Source organism: Alligator sinensis, unplaced genomic scaffold (genome assembly GCF_000455745.1).
Source record: "Alligator sinensis unplaced genomic scaffold, ASM45574v1 scaffold1097_1, whole genome shotgun sequence".
NCBI lineage: Eukaryota > Metazoa > Chordata > Crocodylia > Alligatoridae > Alligator > Alligator sinensis.
The window spans coordinates 2,723,447-2,749,736 of NW_005841950.1; the positions used below are offsets into that span (position 1 = coordinate 2,723,447).

General features: G+C 46.1%; 1 protein-coding gene across 3 annotated transcripts; it reads right to left on the bottom strand.

The window, feature by feature from the left end:
* Positions 1 to 15,140: 15,140 nt before the first annotated feature.
* LOC102379589 (cytochrome P450 1A5-like) lies at positions 15,141 to 25,539 on the bottom strand. 3 transcript variants are annotated; one of them, XM_006020278.3, is made up of 7 exons: positions 25,358 to 25,539; positions 21,923 to 22,785; positions 19,112 to 19,232; positions 18,297 to 18,386; positions 18,086 to 18,209; positions 17,068 to 17,154; positions 15,141 to 16,023 (listed from the first exon to the last, which is right to left on the bottom strand). In XM_006020278.3, exons 2-7 carry the CDS (start codon positions 22,766 to 22,768, stop codon positions 15,717 to 15,719), a joined length of 1,575 nt encoding a protein of 524 aa, XP_006020340.1. In that variant the 5' UTR covers positions 22,769 to 22,785; positions 25,358 to 25,539; the 3' UTR covers positions 15,141 to 15,716. The 3 variants fall into 3 exon arrangements, with proteins under 3 accessions (XP_006020340.1, XP_025055596.1, XP_014373850.1); XM_025199811.1 differs by lacking the exon at positions 17,068 to 17,154; XM_014518364.2 differs by having other exon boundaries at positions 18,086 to 18,386.
* Positions 25,540 to 26,290: the final 751 nt, after the last annotated feature.

Below are 26,290 nucleotides of genomic sequence, written 5' to 3' on the forward strand. Positions count from 1 at the left end.
ACACACAGTCACCAAGGAATTCAACCGGAATTTGGGCTACCCCTTACTTCTGCAAACCAGCCACAAAACCTTCAAAGATCTGGACCTCTGTGACTGAACCAAGGTCACAGCCCATCAGTGGGAGCAGTAAGATGAGTGTCTCAGAAGTTCTGACACCTACTTCCCAGCTCAGCCCAGACTTTTCTTACAGTTTTCTTACCTATCTCCATTTCTAGTCCGCCAACAGCTGAATGTGCTCTGTGAGCATGAAGGAGGTAACACAATTCATAAGAAGCACCAAGAAGCCCTTGGTTTGTGTGCAGCTTCAGACCAATGTTCTGGGTGCCAGCTGGTCCATTTGTCCATCTCTGACAGCTCTTTGAGGACACCACCAAGAATCTTTAGACCACTTGCTACACATGATCTTCATATCCTTCTGCATTCAAATTCTAGATTCTCAGTTGACCACGATCTGAAGATGCTCCTAGCTATTCCAACTGGGAATGTAAAGCACCTAGCACGACAAGGCCTGATCTCAGATGGGGTCTCTGGGCACGACTGTAATACTGCTAACAAGAGAAGGTGTCCAAAGTCCACAGCCAGCCTGTGGGATGTCACAGAGCCAACAGATCTCAAACTCCCACTGGAGAATCTATGCAGGAAAATGCCTGGAGAATCTATGCAGGAAAACACCCAATACACCTTTGCCAAGGTAGTTACCAGAAGGGTGATGAGCAGTACTTCATTTTGATTCTCGGTTAAAAACCCCATTTTTTATGGGCCCGGTAAAGGCAGTGGAGCTATTGAAATTGATTTGTGGAACTCCCTGCTGTAGGATATTATTGAGGCAAAGAACTGGGGAAGATCTGAAAGATGCTCAACAGTTAGATGGGTCAGAGAACAGGCCCTGTGGTCAGAGGCACAGCAGTGCAGGTCTGTGTCGGGGCAGCTGCATGGTGTCTGGAGCAGCTCCAGCTCCTGCCCTGCTGATGACAGCAGTGGGATCAGTCACCGCTGCAGCAATGGCTGTTTTTGCACCCCTCCCCTCCACCATAAAGGTGGCACCTGGGGCTGCGGCTCCAGCCCCAACTGAGTTATACTACTGCTGTGGTTACATGATCCTGAGTTCCATCTACAAAGACTCTCTCCATTCAGATGGCCTCAATCAACTGAAGGAATCATGGAGGAGCTTTCCCTCATGGTACTGCCAGGTGCCAGTTGGCATGCAGGGATTTTGCACAGGTAAAGAAGGATTCTGAGGACAGAGTCATGGGCACCTACACTGCAGTGTGGGTGCTTGAGATCTGTCATCTCTGTGGCATCCCACAGGCTGGATGTGGGCTTTGGATACCCTCTCCTGACAGCAGTAGTACACTCATGCCCAGAGACCCCATCTGAGATCAGGCCTCATTGTGCTAGGTGCTTTACATTCCCATTGCAAATGACAGTCCCAGCCCCAAAGAGTTTAGAATCTAAATAGTCCACACAGAGAAAGCAGCATTATCCCCATTTTAGAGGTGAGGCAACAGACACACAGAGAGGGGATGTGTTTTGCCCAAAGTCATACAAGGGACAATGAGGAAGCCCACATCTCTGAGGTCTCCACCCACTGCCTCAGCATGACTGCAGCGGGTAGGGGTATGAGACAGCTCACATGGTATGGTTTGTACCCTGATAGTGCCTAGAGTCACCATTTTCTGACCTGCATCCCACTGTGTTAGGATCTGTTACAAACCTACAGCAAAAACCCTGCTCCAAAAGCCTTTCAATCTCTGCTCCGTTCCTTCCACTTCCCTTCCAGGCTGGTAGACAGGAGCCCATAGAACAGCAGCTTCCATTATGTGACCCCACTCCTGGCCTTGTGGCCCCACTCCTAGTTGGCTTTTGGACCTTACATTCAAGGCACAGCCCCACCTGTAAGTGCTATGACCCTGCTTGGGACTGTGACCCCACCTATAAGTGCTATGACCCTGCTTGGGACCGTGACCCCTTATTTGGGTATCACTGCTGTAGGAGCAAAGTGGATAGGAACCTACAAGAATTAGTGAAGCTTCTCTGGCTCTCACTCATGCACACACACCCCCTCCCTAGAGCCAGGAGAGCAGTCAGGCCAGGTGTTGTTTCCACCGCTCAGTGGAGGAGGAATCCATTCCAGCACGTAAAGCAGCAGCATGTGAATGACATTGCGTGCCTGGGAGACAAAGGTGTCGTGCCCAGTGCTCCCCTCCAGCCGCCTGGCTCAGCACTTCCTCTCCAGGTGCTGGCTAGAAATCAAAGCAGGGAAAAAAGGGTGGGGAACAATTAAGAAAGCTGATCTCCCTGCAACGCCCTGGGAGGATCGTTTTGCCACGCACAGCTCTCTGCAGGTAGGAGGGGTGAATAAACAGCAGCAATCACACGTTTCCGAGGCACAGTCCCAAGCCACGTGGGAGGACAAGACCTGAGGAAAGCATGGCCTTTCAGCCTACCCCAGAGCCTCTGCACAGCACCGGCCTCTTCCAACCAGTGCTGTCAGGGGCGGTGTTGTGCATCTGCTAACAGTACTGGACTAGGATCCCCTGGGATGGGCTCTCCACTGCTTTGCAGGTAGTGCATTTACCCCTGTCAGTGCTGGATTTAGGCTTAAACTACCTAAGCTACAGCTTAGGGCCTCACAGTATGAGGGGCCTCTAAAGAAGAAAAAAAACTGGACATTTTTGTTCTAATATGACAAAAGTATACATATATATGGCTCCACAGTTATTATTCATATTGAGTTAATAAATTTATGCAGAAATAACAATAATTCATTTTAAAATTTCATGAAAATCCATTTTCATGGGTTTTGTGGATTATCTTTATTGTATGGGGCCTCGTAAACGGGACATAGTTTAGGGCCTCCGCGTGTCATAATCTGGCACTGACCCCTGTCATGGGCCAGGACCCTGCTGTGCCAGGAGCTATAATATGAACAAGGAATAATAATATGGTCCAGCCCCTGGGAGCTTCCAAATGGCACCAGTCTGATTCTCCTTGCTTTGGTTTAAATCCCTGCTGGAGGTGTAGGGCAATAGAGAAGCAACCCCAGGAAATCTAGGTTCAGTTCCCATCTCTTCCATAGGTCTCCTGGATAAGCTGAAGACTGCCATTCAGGCCCAGTTCTTCAAAGGCATTAAGGATCATTCTCAGTAATGTCAAAGGGACATAGGCACCTATGATTGAGGATTTGGATCCTAGTTTCTCTGTGCCTTCTGCCCCTTTGGAAAATGCACATCAAGGTTGCTTCCTCCTTCTTAGTCTGTCTTGTCTACTCAGGTGGTAAGGTGACTGGGGCAGCAGCCGTCTGTTACCAGAGAGATGCACGATCCCTAAAACAATGGAGTCCAACTTCTCAAGCCACCCAGGTGGGGTTTCAAGCCTCTGAAGTTCCTTGGATAATGGTCCTTTGTCCTCCAAGGCTGTGAGTCCAGGACTCTTTACCATCTATGCATTGCAAGGAACCATTTGTAAATATATTTGTACTGGGCGATGTTGGGTAAGTTGCATGAACTCTCTGTGCCAAGGTTCCCATCAACAGAACCGGTCAACACAGGAATTGCCATAGCCCATCAGACCACCCCCTGTCCTGTGCCTGGCTAGATCTTCATTATACTCACTCAGAAGTTTCATCCTCCTCCCTGGAGTCCTTATAGGAAACAACCAGACCTGTTAGAGGCCCGAAACACTGCCAGAAACCTGCCTACAGGGGACGTTCCTTCCTGACCTCTGCCATATAACAGTTGTCTCATTCACTGAAGTATGATGCCTTCAGATCCCTTTTAAATCATTCACTTCATTTTTGCCTACCTAGTGTCACTCAGGGTGTTTGTATTAACTGAAGAAATGTCTGAGCTTGTGAGCTCTACAAATTAACTGCACATTGTGTCAAATGGAAAGCATAATGCTATTACATGGGATAGGAAGTGGGGTAGGGGAGCTTCTGGGACATAAACGCTGTGGACTCAGGAACCAATGAGCATTGTTGCCCTGTTAGGAGAACCTAAAAAGATTTCTATTGAACTGAATGATGATGGCTTATTATCAGCCAGCAATAAAGCTAATAAGCCTTGAGAAGATAAAGCCCCTCTTTGTTTATCACAATGCCAGCTCCAGTAAGGACATCATAGAGCTGGCAGTCTACATGGGGATTGTGGACTGAAGGCTTTAATTAAGGAAGATAGTTAGCAAAAGAAAAAGAAAGGGGGAGGGCATTGCTTATCTAGTAACAGCGACTAAGGCTTTCCTGAGAACAATTAATGGGTTTGTTTATTCCAGGTCCCCATGCTGGAGAAGGCAAAGGGCTAAGATGCAACATCAGAGCAACGACAGACAAGGGGGCGGGGAGGGGATATTCGCATTCTAGCTCCATTTATTGAGCCATCAAAGCTATCCTGTGTGTCCCCTCCACCCCCAGCAGGCTTGAGTGTCCCAGAATTAATTAAAGTAGCACCCAGGAAATCCAATCCGGTTGCAGGGACATGGTTTGTTAGGTACAGTACAGACAAAGAGCACAGGAAACAGATCCTTCTGCTTAGTTCACAATATACATGTCCAACAGGATGTGACAGGTGGACGAAATGGATCAGCAGGGTGGGAGTGGTTTAGAAGAACCAGGTTTAACTCAGGTCAAAAGAGCCAAGCACAAGTCACAGCTCTCAGAGGGGCCTCGGTAAAGGGGTGTCAATGAAAGTGTCTGAAGGAGAAGGGAGAAAGGGATTGAAGTAAGATGGATTGATTCACCTTGGGACCAAACAAACGTAGGTCAAACATTGTCCACCTGCTACCCCCTCCTTAATTAATTCCTGTCCAAGCTTTGCTCCCATCATGACGACTCTTGCAGTCCTTCCTGCTCTCCAGACCATCCCTTTTTTACATGCACTTTCTAAGAGGCAGCAGGAGCCCAGGGGATGAGCCCAGATCTGGAAGCCAAGGGTTTCTGTGCCCACGTGGCAAGGAGTTTTTAAAGAAGATTCACAATGGCAGTCAACTGTAAAGAAATGAAGTTCAAGGAAGTTAATGCTACTCATTGCTAGGGCAAGGCATGATTAAAGGTAATGCTTGATTTCTTACTGGGAGCCTCACTCTTCCCCCTCCCCCCCGAAATCTGGGTGTGTTATATACGGTTGGAAGCGCTTTCCTTTTACTGTTATAAATCACTGTGCTGTCAGAGGACAAGACGCTGAAGGAAATGTATACCCAGTGTGACGACCAGCCTTTCAAGTCTGCTCAGTTCCTATTCAGGCACCTACACACAGCCCACGTCTTTACAGGGTCTTTAGATCTCTAGCTCCTATCAGTTTCATAAACACAGAGAGCTCGTTATACCGACTGTTTAAGAGGCCAGGGCTTGGGGTAGTTATGCAGTCAAGCACTTTGCCTGGTTGCCCTGTGTGCCCATCCAGGGCCCTCACTGTGTGATCACCATAGATTAATTTCCCTTCCTGTTCCCCTGGCACAGAATGGGCATGTGGGGTCTTGCCCGATCTGAGACTGCCAGTCATTGAATCCCTCCGAGCTGAGACCACATCCCCACCTTGGACCATATGGGGATTGGCCTGGCAAACATCCTGTTGCTCACATCTGTCTCCTTCTGTCTTCCACTTCCTGTTCCCCCTTTTACGTCTTTTCATCCATCTGCCTTTTCCTTCTCTCTCCTAGGCCCTTGTCTTTTTCATCATCACAGCTTCTGCTTTCATTACTTCCTCTGATCTCTCTCCTCTTTGACTTGTCTGTTCCTCTGGAGGTTTCAGCCTCCCTGTGCATATCTCTTATACTTTTCTTCCAGCAGGGAATGTGGCCCCTTAAAGAAGAAGGAGCCAGATTCTCAACTGGCCTAATTCCTTCAGAGCCATGTCTAGAAAAGGACCAGTGTGAGCCTCAGGGGACTATGCAAGAAGAAGTGCCTGTCAGTCATAGATGCATGTCTATTGAAGTCAATGGAGCCACTGTAATTTAAACAAGTGGAGGATGTGTCCCTTTAAAACTGGGTATTACCCTCCCAAGCCTGCTATTGGGTACCAGGTACCTTTTGAGGGGGAAATTATGGGTAGGAAGCTCCTTAAAGCTGCCTGGAACCCATTTTTGGACCCTTTACCCTCTGCCCCTTGATTCGCCTAACGCTAAACCTTCATCTCAGGTTTCCTCTGCCCAGAGCCTTCTTCGGTCATCTTTCTGGCCCCTGCCACATGTGCGCTGGGCATGAGAAACAGCTGTTTGGATCTCCTGGAGGACCCACACCAGTATCAGAGAAGCATGCATCCCAAAGAGCATGCCCCTTAATGAAGGACAATGTCAAGCAGGAGCCGTACTATTAGCACATGTTGCTTATCTCGCCTGCAGCAATAAAATGCTCCTTCCCAGCACAGAGCACAGCTGCTGCTTTATCTTATCATCAGCCAGAGGCATGAGAGAGAGCGGCTCAGTCTCTCTTATCAGCAAACAGCCACTGGCATTAGGTTCAGTGGAGGCATCTTACTCAAGGTAGGTAGACCAAGTCACGCAAGGGCTCTGGTGAACAATGCCCAACACCTCTCCGTCTTTTTTGCCCTAGGCCCATGAAGGCTTCTGCATTGCAGCTCATTCAAAAATCTCACTGGGTGCATCTACATGTTCATTAATGCACAGTAGTTACTGCATGTCTAGTTTAGTACTTGCTTAATGAAGTACTAACTAAATGTGCAGTAACTACAGTTACTGCATGATAATGCCAGCGCATGGATTTTTAGTGATACTTACTGCGCAGTAGCCTAATACTACTGTGCAGTAGCGTATTAGCACGGTTTTTGCCTGGCACGCTACTGTGCAGTGTTATTAGGCTACTGCACATTAAGTGTCTCGTGTAGACGCACCCACTGAGAACTGCAGCTAGAGGAAATTCTCCTTCCGAGGGGGCCTTCTCCTTTGTCCCTTATGCACAGATCCTTATTGGTCCATAGCTGCTCACTTCCCCGAGCTAGGTGGAAAATTGCCTTTAGCGATCCAGGCTTTGGCATTTTGTTTTCTATGTGATGGGTGAGGTTGCATCAATGAATGCTCAAGACCAGGTTCCAACTGGCCTGAGTGAAGCCACACAGACCCCTGCTCTGAACCCAAACTCTTGCAGGCTCAGCTGTGATCTGGTGCTATTCCATGGTGACACTGAACCTGGTGGCACCAGCTAAAAAGAACCCAAGCTCTTCTTTTTGTTTTTTTTGGTTCTTCCCTTTGGAAGCATGTATATAAGCATCCTTGTTAAAGCCACCCCAGCATGGTTCTGTCATTGGAGCAGCTCCGCTGAAGGAAGAAATGGCTGGGACTCTTGTGCAGAGCTGCACGAGGCACCTTAACCACCTGGCTGCCATCTACCCTAGGTTACTGTAGACAAAGCAATGCAAGGGATGTTTGCGCTTTGATTTTGCAGAGCCCAGTGAAGTTCCTTCTATTGATTCAGGCCAGCTTTACCTGACACTGGTGGGAGCAAATTCTTCCATCTGAGAATGGAATCTCCCTAAGTTTCTCAACAGTCAGCTCCCACACTCCTCCCCCTGTCCTGCTGCTTCTCTCTGTTCACAGGAGTGTCCCATGTAATACTTGTTGAGCGATTTTAGGTAGGGTGTGTTAGGAGCCCTGGCTAGCTCCATTTGCAAAGGCACGCAGTTATGGCTGTGGAAATGAGTCATGGGTGGTTAGTCTCTGTTACAGTGTGTGTTGCAGTAAACCACAGTTCACGCATCCTGGTTCTACTCATTCAGGTATTGTTCTCTGCCCACTGGTGGAGTTGGTTGAACCGCATTGATGTGCAAGGGAACAATATGCCTCACTGGGACAAGGAGACCAGACAGTGACCCAGAGACAAGATGTCAGTCTCCAAGGGCACAGATTGCATGGGAGCCAGCATAAATCCACCTCTCCATCCATGAGCGCAGTTGACAGCTCTAGCTGTTCCCTCTGTAGCTCACTGCTTGGGCCACCCTGTCCTCAGTTGGCACCCCCTAGCAACACCTTCCAGACAGGAGGCAGGCTCTGATGCCAGGAGTGGTGTGATTGGTGACTGACCCTGACCACAGCTCTGCTACAGAGTTGGCATCAAACAGTGGGGAATGGACAGTTCACCTGTTATGGTGGGAGCAGACTCATCCATGTGCGTTACTAAGTATCTGAGCACTCAGCATACTAATACAATGGACAGCAGAGAAGTGGTCCCATGACTGGTACTTCAAGGCCACCACAAATAATATTATGATCAAAGCTAAATGGGGTCCTGATCCAGCAAAATGTCCACTCCTCCAAGGATTCTTAGCTCAGCCCATTGTCTACCTACCCTTCCCTCATCTTCTCTCCTCTTGGGCAGACTCTTTTTTAGACTCTCACTCCTAAGCTCTTCATCTTCCTCCCAAGTGAGACATCCCAGCCAGCTCATCCCAGCAAATGCTGCATCACCCTCTTTAGCTCTATCTTGAACCATTACTGCATCTAGGACCCATCTAACTACATAGAGCTTATCTCAGTGCAGTTACCAGCAGGTTTGTCAGTGCTCCCAATGTGTTTGGTGTCCATTTAGACTAGAAGTACTCAGTAGTTTGCTATGGGGGATGGGTGTGTGGCTTCCTCCCCTTCTGCTTTACATATCCATATGACTTTATATTATAAGGAGCATCATTATCCACTGATGGGATAATGATGGGATTTCCATGTGCTCAGTACCCACTACAGAGGCTACTGCTACTCTAGGTGACCCAGTGTGGACATTTAGGTAATGGTAGTTTTATGCCTGGAGGCAAACAAGTCAGCTATAGACCTGGGAAATGCTGGCTGGAGGTAGCGTGAGCACCTGGAAGGCTGAGAGCAGAATACAGATACCTAGTTCTCTGAAGTGACAGCTCACTGACTCATGTGGTGCTGATGAAATCTGTCTGCTGTACTTTGCACAATGCACTGAGTGAGGAACCAAAGGTGTTATTGTCCATGGACAACACATTGAGGAAGCAATGGAACCTGAAACAATCTTTGCAAGAGTAGAAACATAAGCTGTTGGGCTGGACCATGAGCCTGGTCTCTGAACAAGCAGTAGCTGCTGTGCAGCCCCATGCATACCCTCTCAAGCTGATACTGGGAAGCTGGGGATGGATGGGAGACATCAAGATCACGTATAGGCAGTTAGGTATAGGTCTGTTAGTGCAGACTGTCTCCTCCACATATCACATACAGCCTTTGTTAAATGTCCTTTTGCCTTCATTTGTACAAAAAGTGTATTTATATGGGTACAACCTGATATTATACAAATAGGGTAATTATTACTGCCATGGCGGATGTTGCTCTTAGTGGCCTTGAAAGGATTTTGGCATGGCAGTAGAAGGGAAGAGAATTATTTTTCCTAGTCGGTGTCATGGCTCAAAAGTCTGAATTAGAGATACACTAGAGCTGGCTGGCAGCCACATCTGCAAACCTTCCTTTCGCTTTCCCCCCGCTTTTTTTGGGGTTGAGATTGAGAATTTTGATCAACACTATAGTTGAGATGTCTAAACCTGAACCATCAGCCAGCTCCACTGTGGCTAGAAATAGCAAGCAAAAGACTGGATGTTGTGTGTGTATTGTGGCCACTTAATGGAAGTCAAATGAGCTACAAAAATCAACCCCGGCTGAGGATCTGCTGTGGGTAATTTTAAATACTGTTATGAATATCCCTTTGCTTCTGTGCTGTTCACCTCTGTTGCTCTCCTCACTCATGATCTCATAAATTCTTGTTTGCTGGTCACTGTACAATCTGCTGGTGAAGCTGAGACCCGGAGGGAAAAAAATCCCAAACAGATCATTCTTATGATTCTTATGACTTGAGAGATTCGTTTTTAAACCCTGCTCTGAAACCAACTTCCTGCATGACCTTAGGCAAGTCACGTAAAGTCACTACCACAGAGGGATTTAGGCATCTAACTCCATTGGAGTCTAGGGGAGTTAGATACCTGAATAGGAGCAAGGCATCTAAATAACTTGGTGAATCTAGGTCTTAACCTCTCTGTTTCCCCTCTCAGGGAACAGAACCAGTATTAAGGCTGAAAGGATAGGTACAGAAGTGTCTCTTGAATAAAACTTGCTCAATAAGAACTGGCCATAGTAGGAGCAAGTCTAGGAATGCCCTGTTCACACAACTTTGTTCTCTTCTCATCTTACGCATATGATCAGACAAAGCAGACAGACACAACAGCTATCTAAACGGCACCCCCACCTTCCAAGGATAGATACCAGGAAAACCTTAATGTGGAGGCTTATTGAATGCAATGTGATTTAATGCTTTGCTGAACTGGGCCTTAATGAAGAAGGACAGGATCAGGAAGATGAGTTTTCTTCTTCAGGATGTTTTGGTTTAAGATATTAACCTTCCTGGCATTGACCATGCATCTAAACCCAGCTCAACCCTGGAAATGCACAACATGGTCTGTAATAGTTAATCTTTGTACATTCTCAATAAATTGTACATTTCTCACTGTCTCAATAAATTCATGAGACCACATTGGCTCCCTCTAGCGGTCAAATGACAATTCCCACAGGGTTGCTTCTTTTTTTCTAAATCAATGGTTCTCAACCAGGATCCCTTCAGGGTGTCACACACTTTCACACAACATTAGCCCTGTGTAAACATGATTGACAAGATAAATCCAATTATGATTTCAAATAAGAATACATAGTATTAAAAAAAAGCTGCCTTGTTGTGGACTTTCTGAGTTCATTGCAATAGAAAAATGGCTGTATTGTTTTTCTGTAGTCAAAAAATGAGTGAAAACTAAGTGTTGGCATTTTCTGAGGGGTGCCTTCAGTCTAACAAGGAGTGCCTTGAGCCTAACAAGGGTGCCTTGAGTCTAAAATGTTGAGAATCACTGTTCTCAATTGTTTGATAGATCAGATTCCTGGCACTAGGCCTGAAAACGCAGGGTTTTGTGGTGGCCGACCGGCTGCCAGGCTCTGGCCAGGAACCCAGAACGTCAGGTGGGTACTTTGACGAGTGGAGTGGAATTAGGCACGGATGAGTATTGGTAACAAATAGATCGTTTACTTACGCTGCCGATGTGTGCAGCGCAGGAAGAAAGTTGACTTAAGTTGCAGTTACAAACGTAGTGAGAATTCTCTGAGACGAGATGAGACGTTCCCTAAGCGGCTTATCGAGTGCACAGGTAGGGGATACGGCGGGGAGGGCGGGGGCGGGGGGGTGTTGGTGTTGGTGGGTGATCAGTCTGCCAAGTTTACTCCTGGATGCGTGTGGAGTTCTCCAACTTGGGCGGAAACTGCTTTTACTTTTATATGGATAGCAAGCCAATTGCTAGTTGCCAAGTGGGAATAATTTGTAACCGGCCAATGGGTGGCGCTCGTTGAACGATGCGGCTGTTGGACTTGGTGGGATTTTCACTGTGGCGGAAGTTTCCACTGTGCCATAGACATTCAATTAATGGGCTCTGACAGGTTTAACCAGCATAGGGATAATTTTCCTGGAAAACATTCTGTGACAGTCTTGAAATCATTTTGTCTTCCATGTGCTGTGAAAAATAAATGACTGCCTTCTGATTATTTTTATTTCCTAAATAGAACAGAGGTAGCCAATCAAAAATATTGTATAGGGATAAGCTGTCAAGGTTGGAGAAGGAAAGACCTGCTATACAGCAGAGTGCCTTCCGTTGCAAAAGCAAAGCTACGTGGCAGTTTTCTGGCAACTTAAGCTAATATCAAATGGCTCTGATAAATGTCATCCAGGAATAAAATGCTTGCCCTCAAAGATTTGTCTCTAGGAATAGAAATATGAAGCTAGCAAGAGAATGTGGCATGGGAGAGAGCATGGGGCACCAGGCTAGATCTCAGGAGACTTGCATTTCACTCTTAGCTCTGCCACAGACCTCTGACTGGCTTGGACAAGTTTCTTTCCTTTTCTGGGCCACTTTCACATCCCAGTTTGTCTAGTTAGACTGGGGCCTCTCTAGGACATAGTCTCTGAATCATGGGCAATGAATCAGGGGCCATAAAACTGGCCACATCTCTGAAGGTATTTTGGCACCTCAGAATGAAGGTAGGTGTCAGAGACCCTAACAGACAGCCCAGATGGGACTAAATGCCCAGCAGGCCAAACCTGCCAGAAACTAAGTGGCAGCTCTCCCCCAGCTAATGAACTTGCTGCTGGCTACATTTAAGGGCATCCTGACTGGCTTCTGGGGAGAGCAGCCTCTCCATTTAAGTGGCAGCAGATTGCAAGTCATCCAACAGTTTTGCTGGAAGACCCAAAGCACATGAAAATCCAGCCCAGAGATGGTCAGTGGATAATGATACTCATCGTAATGTAAAGGGCTATGGATACGTAGAGCAGAAATGGAAGGAGCACTATTATCTAATAACCCAAGACTCATCGTTAGGCTATAGAAGTAGCAACATGACTGCAGTAAGCCTCCCTGAAGCCTTTGGTCTCTGGTTTTCTGGCATCTAACCTTGCTCAGCTCTGCCTCTGGACTTCGGCTTTTGAATGCTCTACTTGGCTTTGGGAATTGGGTTTCTGACTTCACAATCTGAACTTGACCTGTATTTTGGACTCTGCCTCTGGATTTCCCCCTTGGATCTGGTAACTTGGTCCCTGTTGCCTGACCCCTGGGTTGGCCTGTGATTCAGACTCCACCCTGCTCTCCCCACGGTGGCCTAATCATTAAGAAAGATTGCCTACAACCTGCTCCTTACAGTAGGTGCTCAGTCAAACATTAACAAAGGACCCAGAAGTTTACAATGTGTATTAGGCACAGCAGTGCTCTTTAAAAATCCCAGGCACTTAAATAACTGTAAAAAGCTGGCCATCTTTTTTGTTGTGGGCTTGTACAGCACCTAGGCTAGACAGATGACAATGGAATAGTTCTGGATCCTACTGTAATACACAGCTGAAACTATCAGCCTTCAGAGTTCACTCCTGTTTTGCCTTTCCTACAGGTGTTCAGGATAGTGTAATTACATAGAGGAAAGCCAAGTCAGGTACTTGCAGGGAAATAATGCAGCTCCCTAGTAATTAGAGGGGAGAGGAACTTGAGAAATTAGTTGAGTTTCACACCAAGATGCTAAAAGTTTAGACTGATACCTAAGATGGGTATGTCCCATTTTACACATACATACATCTGGAAAACCCTGCTGCTATAACACAAACAAGTAAAAGACCCAATTTCCCCTTCCCACAGCACAGCTGACTGGTGTTACTTCATGTAGATTGGTGTAAGTGAAATCAGACCTGGCTCAGGAATGAAGTCTGGGAAAAAAACATGATCCATGAAGAAGATTCTAGCATATATGAATGTCCTGGCAGAACAAAGAACTGAATGTGTATTTTGTTAACTCCAACTAACCTAAAACGTGTTGCTTTCTTACTGTAAGTATGAAGAAATGCTACAGGTTACAAGATAGGGCATATGGGAGGGAAAGATGGAGTTGGGGCCAGCTCCTTTAACTGCAGGAGTGAAAGGGGCTAGGGGAAGGCTAGTACATATGGCTGGGATTAAAAGAAGTGTCTAGGAGACACTCTGCAAGGATGCTGTCCATGCTAAAGAGCATCCCATTGACAGCAGCTAGAAAGAAGGCAAACCCATACTTTGGTCTCTTCTGTAACATCCACTTGAACAATGGGGTCTGTTGAGTTGGACACTTGATTAGGACTTGGTAACCTGCATTGTATTCCCAGCTCTGCTACAGAGCCCCGATTGACCTTGGATAAGTCACTTTGTCTCTTTGGGCCTCAGTTCTCCCACCTGTGAAATGGGAATAACAATGGTTACTTCCTTTGTGAAGTGCTTATAGATCAATGGATGACCAAATGCTTTACCTGGGAGCTAGGTGTCACTTTATTTTCCTGTTTGTAGGGTGCAGACGGAGCTTGACAGCATCTTGCTACAGATCCATAGGCATTTGTTGGAGCCTTGCACTGGACTTGGATCAAATGTGATAAGCCCAGCTGTAAGTGGTTGCTTGGGCTGGGCAATTGGATCCAGCTGGGTGTGAGTGCTAGACACATTGCTTCCTACTGTGCTCTTGACTCTGAAAACTGCTTTTCCTTAAGCACACCAGCCTGTGTGTAACCTTCCAGGATCAGATGGATGCTTACTGACTTCCTTTTTCCAGATGGACAGCATTGTTTCATCTTTTCTTTCAAAGCCCTCTTTACATTCACATGGGAGAAAGGGTTTGGGGGAGGGAAAGCAGGGTAGGATGTGTGATCATGTAACCCTTTTAGCATTTGTGAGAGATGGCTGTGGACAACACTCACTTGCAAACATCCAAAGCTGCATCTAGCTACCCTGTCTGTTGTGTTCTGTCCCAGCTGGAAGTGTTAATAACTCCAGTTAATCTTCTCCCCTTGGGGCTCTTCTGCATTGCCTCGCTTAATCATTAGTGTGATCGTACCAAATTCTCATTTCCTCTCTATTTTCTTACATCCCTTACAATTCTTCTCTTGGATGGAAGCTCAAACTATGGTGTTGTGTTTCTGGCCAGTTTTATGGCCCATGATTCATTATTAAGAAAGCCACAGTTGTTAGGCTCTTTAGGATTTGTGTTTTTCTCCAGGCAAGCTAACTGCTGTGTGACTGCAGTCAAAGCGCTAAGGAACTTAACCATTTTAAAAAACAACAACAAAACATCTATCATCTCTTTTCAGGTGGGAGTGGTGTGCCCAACTTGAAAATACACTCCCTTGAAAATCCCAACCTTCATCTGCAATATAGAAGGCAGGGTGGCCTATGCACATCATAGACTATCTTATTCAGCAGTGCATATGCTTTCATAGGCAACAGCTTACCGTGACATGCTCTGACCTGGATTTATTCAGCTGTGCCTTTGAGACACATTCCCAGGTGTTCTCTCACCATCAGGGCCCAGCTAGCCTTAATCCCCCAACCTTTCTCTGCTGCCTACTGCTTGACCACTGAGAACAAAGTGAGATGTGCTAGGGGCCAACTCCTTGGCCTATGGTGCCTCAGCGGTACCTGTCTCGCCCAGGTCTTGCCATCTCTTAGCAGAGGTTTTGACTGCCAGAAGAATCATATTCTTTGTTCTGTCCCACACTCAAAAATTACAGATCCCCTTGTCTACAGAATAGGCCTGCTTGTTTGGCCAAATGCTCTGAAATTGCTCGTCCCACTGATAATAAATTATAAGGAATGACAAAAAGATTTATTATAAAAACAAGAGGAATCATAAGAACCAGTAACCACATGTTGAGATACAGACAGGGATAAAGGCATAAACAAACAAAAGAATATATTGGAACAACGATTTTGACCTCCCCTCCCCACACACCCTTCCTGCCCCCCATCTCAGCCGTAAGCTCTAACAATGGGACTGGCTTGGGCATCAAGTCAATACAGATTTTAAGTACATGATTGATTTATAATTATATGGGTAGCTCCAATAGCTTCAAACTTTCAGCCTTCTTCTGTCTCTCCTGAGGACACATGAAAAGAATATACCCTAGTAGCATTCAAGAAGAAAGCCAGTGGACAATCCCACCCATCATACCCACTCTCTAATAGTCATGGATGATCTAGGATTGTCCTGGAAAGCCTGTTGTGAGTCTCTAGGCCAGTGAACTGAAATTAGATAATGGACAGATGGTAGGGGGCCAATAAATCAATTCAAAGGCTATCTGGGGCTCAGTTAGGATATAGACCTCATGAGCCAAAAATCAAATGGACTGAGTTTCTCCTATTCAATCTCCTAAAGATTAACGTTCCTGTAGGTCACTGGGAGCTCTTCACTGGGAAGCGCTGCTTGACCTGGAAGTGCTCACATCTCGTATGCTTCATTGTCAGTCCATAATGAGGGGTCATATCCACCTTCTTTCCATCACATATGTTGAACTCCAACTGCTGCAGCAGGGTGGTCAAGAAGAGGAAGATCTCCCATCTGGCAATGGACTCACCAATGCACTTCCTCTTTCCCAAACCAAAGACCAGTACCTTCTCACCATTTGTCTTGTTTACTTCAGTCCCTTCAGCATTGAGGAAACGTTCTGGGTTGAAGGTAGATGGATCTTTCCAAATCTTCCTGGAATGGAAAGAGCAGAACATCTATCACTGGCTGGAGAGAGGAGGCTGGGGAACAGTCAGATGAATTTGGATGAATATTAGGGTGTAGGCTGAGAGCTGAAACTGGGAAGCCTTGCCTTTAGACTCAGTACCCATGTGCCTTTACTCAGGGATGCTTTTTCAACTTAAAATAATCTATCGGAAGCCACAATGCCCAATTAAACTCTAATGATGTCAGTGGTTGATCTATCCACATCCTTGTATGTAGCCTTGATAAATGTAATCTTGCCACATTCATACCTATTCAAGAGGGTGCTGGAAAAACAACCTTCCTCATATCATCCATTCCTCTATATCCCTTCATTGGCTCCCCCTCAACCCCCACCCTGTTCTCCATTGCATCTAACACAAGCTGCAGATGTATTTAATAGGCAGCCTAGCAGTCCACTTCCCTCTTGAACCCCTGCTGAGCACAAACGCGAGGAGAGATCTCCATGGAGCTGCCCGCAGTAGGACCGAGGTTCTTTTCCTATCTCACAAAAATACCCCCCTGATCATTTCAACTGCAGTGAGATTTGCTCCCTGCAACCTAGTAGGTCTTGGAGGAGGTTTGATAGGAACCAAGACCTCTGCATGGACTCTATCCCCCAGCAGCCCATCCCACCTGATACTCCCTGCCAGCCCAGTCCCAATAGTCTATAGGCTCACTCCCTCCCTGACTGTCCATCTCTATGTCCTCCCCTTCAGTGAGTTCCCACAGACCATTAGAGAATGGGGGAAGCAGGGAAAATGCAGGTCCCATACAGCCAGAGCTACCTCATCTAGGCTAGTCTCCAGAAACAAATTAAGCTCATTAGGGCAGAAACTGTTATTTCCGTTTGGTCTCAAAACCTAGCATAACACAGAGAAGTTATCACAAACACAGCACCCTCACAATCAAGTACCAACCAGTCCTACTGAAAGTCTGTGGAAACGATATGTTCTATCTGAAAAACAAGGAGCCTCTGCGTTGATTGGGGTAGGTCTCACACTGCGACATAACAGAGACTCTGAATGCACTTACTCATCATGATTGACTTGCCATTGGTTGATAAACACACATAAATCCTTTGGGATGTAGTACCCATTCAATATGGTGTCTCTGGTTGTGCTGTGAGAAGAGAGTAAGGTTAAATCTGGAAAGCTACAAGGCTCCTCTTCATTCTCAAGGCTTCAGTATTGCAGACAAAGACCTGGGGTTTACAGTAGAGCATAAGCTGAATATAAGCCAACCGTGTGCTCTTGTTGCAATAAAGGCCAACAGCATACTGGATTGTATTAACAGAAGTGTCACTTGCAAATCAAGGGAAATGATTCTTCCACTCTATCCAGCACTGGTGAGGCCTCAATTAAAGTATTGTGTCTGGTTTGGGCCCCACACTTCAAAAAGCATGTGGACAGACTGGAAAGGGTCCAGCTCAGGGTGGCAAAAATTATTAAAGACCTGGGAAGTATGACTTTTGAGGAAAGGCTGGATGAACTAGGGTTATTTAGTCTGGAGAAGAGAAGACTGAAGGGGAATTTGATAACAGTCTTCAAATACCTGAAGGGCTATTACAAAGAAGATGGAGATGGACTTTTCTCTGTGGCTGTAGGGGACAGAACTAGGAGCAATGGCTTCAAGCTTCAGCAGAGGAAATTTAAGCTGGAGAGTAGAAGAAATTTTCTGACTGTGAGGATGGTCAAGCACCGGAGAAATTATGGAATCTCCATCCCTGGACATTTTCAAGAGCAGGTTGGATGGGCACTTGGCTGGGATGGTTTAGTCAGGGATGATCCTGCCTTGAGCAGTGGACTAGCTGACCTCATGAGGTCTCTTCCAACCCTACTTTCCTAAGATCCTAAATGAGTTCCTGGCACATATAAGTCAGGATATGGCCCATGAGGAACCATTCTAGTGAGAGTTGTACTTTCTAAATCCTGATTTTGTGTCCCTCACAAAGTAATGAACTGTTAAGCAAGTCAGTGGAACTATTTGCAGGCCAAGGATCTGCTCCATGAGAGCTGTTCCCCCCAAATTAATTGTATTCCTAGTTACATACCAGTGTGGGATTGTGAAGGGCAGGAAGGAGGAATGTCTGAACATCTCTAAAATAAAAGCTTCGGTGTATGGAAGCATGGATCTATCTGCAAGCCTGGGTCTTCTCTCTCTGCCAATGTTCTGGTCTAAAGTTGTAAAGAAGAGGAAAAAGAGGTTGGAATGTGGCCATCTGAAGAGAGGCATTTCAACTCTGATTAAAGACATGAGCTCACCTAGTTCTTCTTGAATCCTTTTCTGAATGTCAGGATAACTCACAAGATACATGAGACTCCAAGACAAAGCAGTTGTCACAGTGTCAAACCCTAGGCAGGCATGGAGGAAAAACAGATATGTGAACATAGGTCAATGGTATCCCTATCTCTGAATTTTATCAGATTTCCCTGGATCATGTTAGATTTCACCTTGCACACGCAGAAAGCTATGATAAGAAACTCCTTGTTATAGTTGTTCAGAGCTACTCCACTCTCATTCAGAGAACCTGGTGATTAGTCCATGTGAGCCTGGATGCATACTACATTTAAATTAATGGAATTCACATTGGTTTTGAACACTGATGTAAATTAGACAGGGGTCTAATTGACCCCAGCATTCTTTCCTGCTCATGGTAGGGGGTCGGACTTGATGATCTACTTAGGTCCCTTCCGACCCTACCAACCATGACACTATGAAAAGCATTAGAATGGTCAAATGTATAGCTAGTGTCTGCAAGCTGCTTTGATCAAGCAGAAAGGATGTAATCCAGGGATCTCAACCAATGATGGTGGAGGCCAGGGAGAGTATGATAGGAGCTAGATCCCTCTAGATATACCCTGTTCATGTGGTCTCCCTCTAAAGCATGCACTACTGCCAGTGTCACAGACAGGATACAGGGTTAGATGGTCTGAGCCAATATGGTGTTTCTTATGTTCTAATGGGACAATCTGGCATCTGATGCAAGGTGGGATGTGGCCAGGGCACTAAAAACTGTAATCCAAGAACAGAGTCAGCACTGGCTTTGGCATTGAAATCTGAATGAGAATTATCTTACCAGCCCCAAAAATGTCATTGACAAGGTTGACAATCTTTCCCTTAGGGAGTTGAATGTTGGCATTTGCTTCTGCTTTTTTTGCCTCTTCAATCAGTGAGTCAGTGATGTCTCGAATGTTGTCCTGAAAGAGGGAAGATCAGATAAAGAGGGGAAAAAATATTCCAGCCCTGTGAGCACAGAAATAAGGTAAAGAAAGAACAGTCTACTGCTAGAGAGACCCTGTGTGGGAAAAACCAGTACCCCTGACTCAGAAATGTCTTAGGTACAGTAGCTTAAGAGAACATGTTCTTCCCCCTACAAATAGTCAGAACATTTTCCTGGGCTGTTAAAATAAGGGCATGAGAGTTCAGACCCTGAAAGTGCAAAATGCCAAAACAAATTATGGTCAGATTGGTTTGGACTGTGGGGATTTTCACCTTCCCCTGTACTGGGGGGCATGGCCCTCTTCCTTGGATCTCTTGTATGTGTTCTAACAACACTTGCAGCAGCAGGATGCTGGCTGCCATCGTCTCCCTGTTTTACCTGTGGCAGGTTAGGGTGCTGTGCCTTGTGGTTGTGTGATAATATTAACTGTGTAGTTTCAGGCAAGGATTTGTATGGGATGGTTTGGATAGGGATGACCCTGCGTCAAGCAGGGACTAGATGACTTCCAGATGTCCCTTCTAGCTTTACTTCTTTGTGATTTTATTATGTTAACCTCCACTTTGGCACATACAAATAAACTTCTTAAGCAAATTAATATTCAATGCATGTGGACAAAGAGAAGTTTAGTGGTACAACAGCCCACACATCTTATGTCTTAAGATGTTCACAGAGGTGATAGGGATTTGACTGCAATATTCTTGGCGCTAATACTCTGGAAAACTCTGGAAAAAATCATTAAGGATCACATTTGTAGAAGCTCAGCAGGGGAAATAATACTGAAAGGATATCAGCATGGACTCATTGCAGGTAGATCCTGCCTGACCAACCTTGTTTCTTTTTATGACCTGGTCACAAAATACTTAGACGCAGGAGTCGAGGTAGATGACATCTACCTAGACTTTAAGAAGGCCTTCAATATGGTATCTCATTCTGTTCTCATAAATAAACTGACAGGCTGTGATACAGATGATTACATGGTCAGGTGGGTGGCAAATTGGCTTGGGGTCACACCCAGAGAGTGGTGGTGGATGGGTCGGTATCGACCTGGAAAGATGTGGGCAATGGAGTCCTGCAAGGCTCGGTCATTGGACCGGTGCTATTCAATGTCTTCATCAATGACTTGGACAAGGGCATGGAGAGCACCCTGTCCAAGTTTGCAGATGATACCAAATTATGAGGCAAAGTTAACGCAGCAGAGGGTAGGGAACAGATCCAGGTGAATGTGGACAGGTTGGAAAAATGGGCAGAATGAAATAGGATGGAGTTCAGCAAAGACAAGTGGAAAGTGCTGCACCTGGTCAATACACTTACAGGCTGGGGGATGACCTTCTCAGCAGCACAGCAGTGGAAAGGGATCTTGGACTCATAGTTGACTCCAAGATGAACATGAGTCATCAATGTGACAAAATGATCAACAAGGCTAACCACACTTTATCATGCATTAGCAGATGCATGACGAACAGGTCTAGAGAGGTGATACTTTCCCTGTATGCGGCACTGGTCAGACTGCAGTTGGAGTACTGCATCCAGTTTTGGACGCTGCACTTTAAGAGGGATGCAGAGAATCTTGAGAGGGTTCAGAGGAGGCCGCTTGTATGGTCAGAGGCCTGTAGGCAAGACCCTACGAGGAGAGACTGACAGACCTAAATCTCTTCAGCCTTCGCAAGAGAAGGCTGAGAGGTGATCTTGTGGCTGCCTATAAATTCATCAGGGGATGGCAGCATGGAATAGGAGATGATCTATTTACTAGGGCATCCCCTGGAGTAACCAGGAACAATGGCCACAAATTGATGGAGAGCAGATTTAGGTGGGTATCAGGAAGAACTTCTTTATGGTAAGGGTCGCCAGAATCTGGAACGGGCTTCCAAGGAAGGTGGTGCTCTCCTCTACCTTGGGGGTCTTCAAGAGGAGACTGGACAAGCACCTAGCTGGGGTCACCTGACCCCAATGCTCTTTCCTGCCACAGGCAGGGGGGCAGACTCAATGACCTACTGAGGTCCCTTCTGACTCTAACATCTATGAATCTATTAATATGCTTCTCTTTCAGCTGAAATAGTTGGCAAAAAAGTAGTGTGGTCTACACTAACAAAGAATTTTTCCAGTCTTTCTAAGTGGGTGTTGAAATGAACTAGCTAGTATGTACATGCCTTCTGTGTGTCACAGGTCTTGTATGGGTAACTTGTAATGTATGATAAGCAAGGGTTTTTTTGTGATACCTTTTACTGGACTATCTGTATGCTTGGCAAAGGTGTTGAATAGGACTTCAAACACAGAACTCCCTTCTTCAGGCTCTCTTTTGAACTATAGAGCTGCTCCAATAAGATAGCAACAAAAAAGAAAACCCCCAAAACCCATAGTTTTGATACATTTCCTGGACCATTATAGCTACAACAACACTCCAGCCCTACTGTAACTTGTAATGGGTATTCTTCTTCCTTGATGGAAAGGTCCTGCTTCTTTAGGGGAAGCTTATTAGTTCTATTGTGCTTTTCCTATGAAGATCTGAGTGCCCATCACCTGCTATGTAACCATACCCATATATACTTAGGTGATCACAGATTTGTTAGCCTATAGCCTGCAGCAAGAGGAGAAGCAACTAGAAGATGCTGAAAGGCAGAGAATATCTCTCAGATATGAGATGCTAACTGAGAGCCCCCAAGCTCTTACCTTCTCAAAGGTCTCATAGTGCTCTTTAACCATTTTCTGAAGGTAACTGATGAACCTGTAATTGAATTCCTTAAACTTCTTCAGGGACTGGCTGGGCAGATACTGAAGCACTGGGATGAAATCTGCTGGGTTCCCAGAGGCAGTCACTTCTATAAAATCCTCAGTCGCGTTCACTATTCTGAGTAGTTCTTGGTCATTGTGACTGTGTCGCTTGCCAAAACACATGGCACAGATGACATTGACCACAGAGATCACCATGTACTGCCAGGGATCAAAACTCCCCTGCTCTGTCATCACTTGCAGTAACTTTATGACGAGGTGGTCTGCTTCTGTGGAGATGTGCTCTTCCACGAGGCAGGTGGAAGAGGTGGTGGGGCTGGGCGAGACTGAGAAGGTCTTCAGGGCATTCTGGGCTATCTTTCTTCGGGCTCTCCACACCTCCCCTGAGTCAGTACTGAAGGCCAAGCTCTCACCATCTGCAACATTGCGAAAGCTGTAGAGATCAGGACGTCCCATGAAGTCCTCCCCTTGCTTCACTAGGGCTTGTCTGATGGTGTCCAGCCCACTCAGGACTAGCACAGGTTTGGTGCCAATCCGTATCTGCATCATGTCTCCATACTTCCGGCTCATCTGAGTCAGTGACAGGTGTGGGTTCCTCCCCACCTCCATCATGTTGCCTATCAGGGGGTATCCCCTGGGTCCAGGGATTCTCTTCAGCCCATGGGGGATCTGTTGCTGAAAGGATCTGATGATGATGATGATCAGGCAGAAGATAATGGAGGCGATGATAACCTCAGTGACAGAAATGATGCCTTGGCTTCCCACCAGCGACATTGCAGCCTTCATCTCTATGTCTATCAACTCTAATCAAAACAAACAACAGGAAATGTGTGCCTGGAGTCAGCAAAGGGGTAAAGTCCACCGGACTTCATACTCTTCATACATCAATCATTAGAGGACGATACCGGCTGTCCTTATATAGGCCTAGCTGTGTTTGGTTCAAGCTGATATATAACATAGCTAAGTCCCATGTAATCATAGACTTCTATACCTAGCTCTTTAGCAGCACAGAGGACAAGTGTCAGTAGAAGTTATGGTCCATAATCTGCTGCCATTGAGATCTAAACATCCATATGGTCTGAGTTACAAAACTGCCTCGGGCTCCTCTGAAAATCACAGCCCAAGGCCGCAAGTGGATCTGTCCCTAGACAGGGATATGAACCACTTTATTCACCTGTGTGTTAAAGGTATGGAGGATGCATTGAAGCCCACCCTGCTGTTTAGCCAGTTTCAGCAAACTGGCTCTTCAGCTCCAGGCTTCTTACAGGCTGGGACAGTCCTCCTATAATAAGTGTAACTTCTAGAGCTCAGGGCAGGAGTCAGGAGATCTGCAGTCAAATCCCAGCTCTGCTACAGGTTTCCTGTGTGACCTTCAACAAGTCACATCATCTCACTGTGCCTTGGTTCCCCATCTGTAAATCTTATAGCAAAGGGTGTTGTTGGGGTAAATGAACTAACAGTGTTTGTAAAGCACAGATGGAAAAAGCCATCTTACTGCAAAGACTTAAAGTACCATAAGCACTTTGCTTTCCTTTCTGGGGAATTGTTTTTTTCACTGTATCTGTACAGTGGTAGGAAAAGAAATGTCTAGAGTAGTTTGAAATATATGGGACCCTGAAACATCATCTCTGCCCTGGGGAAGCGGGAAGGAAGAAATGTTGGTTTGTTGTTAACTGCTCAGGCTACTGATTGATCTTAAACTCAAAGCCAGATCTTCAGTTGGAGTAAATCAGTGTATTTTTATACAGCTACCCCAAGGGTCGGGCCATGGACACTTATTCCAGTCCTACATGAGATACACTAGTTGAACATCACTTGGGGAAAATGGTCAAATGCTGGTTGGGCCAATTCTATGGAAAGCAAGGTCTGGTTCTGCAATGGAGTGTATTGGACTGTAGTGACAGATTTATGATTTATTTATGAAGTAGCATCAGCAAATCAAAACGAATCATGAAGTAATTCCCTTACAGGAAAGGTCCTGCCAGTGTTAATGCTAAATGATCACTGTTCTATTGGTTTTTTAATCATCCCACAGAATACAAGGGGGAGAAAAATCTTTGCCAGAGAATCTTAAAAGATTATTCCAAAATGCAAAAGGAGAGATATCCAAGAGGACTTTCTTGCTAAATTCCATAAGGCTGAAGAGAGTTTTTTTTCTTTAATTGAACTCCTAAAATATTATAGAAAGTTGTTGATTTCATCACTATTAAAAACAACAGGATTTTTGCATCATGGCTGATCTACTGCATTCTGAATATATTGATAATTTCCAAAAAGAACCTGTAGTTTGGGACACAATGGGCATATTTACCCTGTAGACTTACGATGGCAACTACTGATACTTCCAATATGCCATGCTGCTTCATGCAATCTACCTTTGAACAGGAAGCAGTATAACCACAATTGCATGTATTGTAGGTAGGCTAATTAGGACTGTTGGTTAAGTGTATTATTATAGCCTTCAGATGCACTGTTTATGTGAGCTGAATAGTAAGGATTAGTCCGACCCTTACTACTATCAACATATAAGCCAAGATCACTCCGAGTGTCTAGTGACATAGCTCCAGCTTCTGTATCCTCAAACAAGCGGGTTGAAGGAGCTGATTCTTCCCTTCCCTATGTGCCCCCCAACCCAAAAAAAAAGGAAGTACCTGACTTTGCTACTCACTTCAGAAGAATGTGAACATATAATAAGAGACAGATGCACACACAACCCCAGCCTACAGTCCTCCATGAGCTTTTGAAACTACCCTTTTTTTTCAAAAGTATGCAAAGATAAGAGCTGTGAACCCACCAAATGATACCTGCGTGTTTCAAAAATGTGATGGAGCCATAGGCGATGAAAGCCCAGAGCTAATGGGGCTTAGTCCCCACCAAAAAATGCAAGGCAGTAGTGGCAGCGCAGAGGACCACACATGCCCCCCAGATTTGTGCATGGGATGGAGGCAGGCCACTGCTGCAGGCTGGGCTCTGTGCCCTGGATTTGTGCTTAATGCTACATGCCTTCCACACGCTGGCTGTGCCTGCTCCGCATCCCTTACCTGCCCGGTGGTGGGAGGCATATGGTGTTGCGTGTGGCTCCCAGGCAACAGCAGCGGGGCGCAGAAGCCCAGCCCATAGCAGCAGCCTGCCTCCATGACACCCCACACGCAAACCATGTGGGCATGTGCCCCCCATGCTTCCCTGGGATGCACACAGTGGCGGGAGCCCCCCAGAGCCCCTAGACGAGCCGCCAAGACTCCGACCATCCCATGACTCACCCTGGCTTTTGGGCCCCATTCACCCCAGCCTCTGCCCCTGCTGCACTCCCTCCCTCACGGTGTGTCCTTGATCTGTGCCCCCCACCCCATGCCCCTTCCTCTTTCACAGACTTACCTGCTGGGGCGGAGGGTGTATGTGTATGTGTGTAGAAGTAATTTTAAGTTTAAGTTTTACTCAGCCCCTCCAAATAATATTTTCTCCCTCTGCCTATGAACAGAGCCAAGTTGTAGTTATTGTCTTCAGCTGGATGCTCCTTAGTAATAGAGGCACCACCTCCAGTGAGCCGGGAACCCCTGCTTCTGGAGAGCCAGGTAGTGGAAAGGTCTCTTTTGGACAGCTCTATAAGCACCTCCCCTGAAGCCTGGTTGACCAACCATTCTCTGGTCACATGGCAAAAATAAAGATAATTGCAGTTTTATTTCGTGGAAGTTCACCACGATAAATAGTTACATAATAACTCAGGTCTGCTACATAGCCTATCAAAGAAGGCAGGGGGAGTATATCTATTGATTTCAATACACTTTGAACAAAGGAAAGGCTGAAAGAGTGAGCATTATTTAGTCTGGAGAAGGGAAGACTGAAGGGAGATTTAATAAGAGTCTTCAGATACCTGAAGGGTGATTATAGAGAGGAGGATGGAGATGGGCTTTTCTCTGTGACAGTAGGGAACAGGACTATGAGCAATGGCCTTAAGCTGCAGCAGAGGAAATTTAGGTTGGAGATCAAGAGGAATTGTCTGACTATAAGGTGGTTGAGTACTAGAACCAGCTGCCTATGGAGGCTGTAGTCTTTCCATCCCTTCATCTCCATCCCTGACCCTTGGCTAGGATGGTTTAGCCAGAGATGATCCTGCCATGATCAGGGAGGGGGTGGGCTAGATGACCTTGTGAGGTTCCTGCCAGCCCTACTCTCCTATGATTGTAAAGCTCATAGCTTGCAAGAACAGGAGCCTTTTCAGCCCTGAGTTGACCAGTGCTCATGTCACCCTCAGCTTCTTGGGCAAGATGACAGTGACTAGGACATGCGTGGAACTGCTGTGAAGCAGCT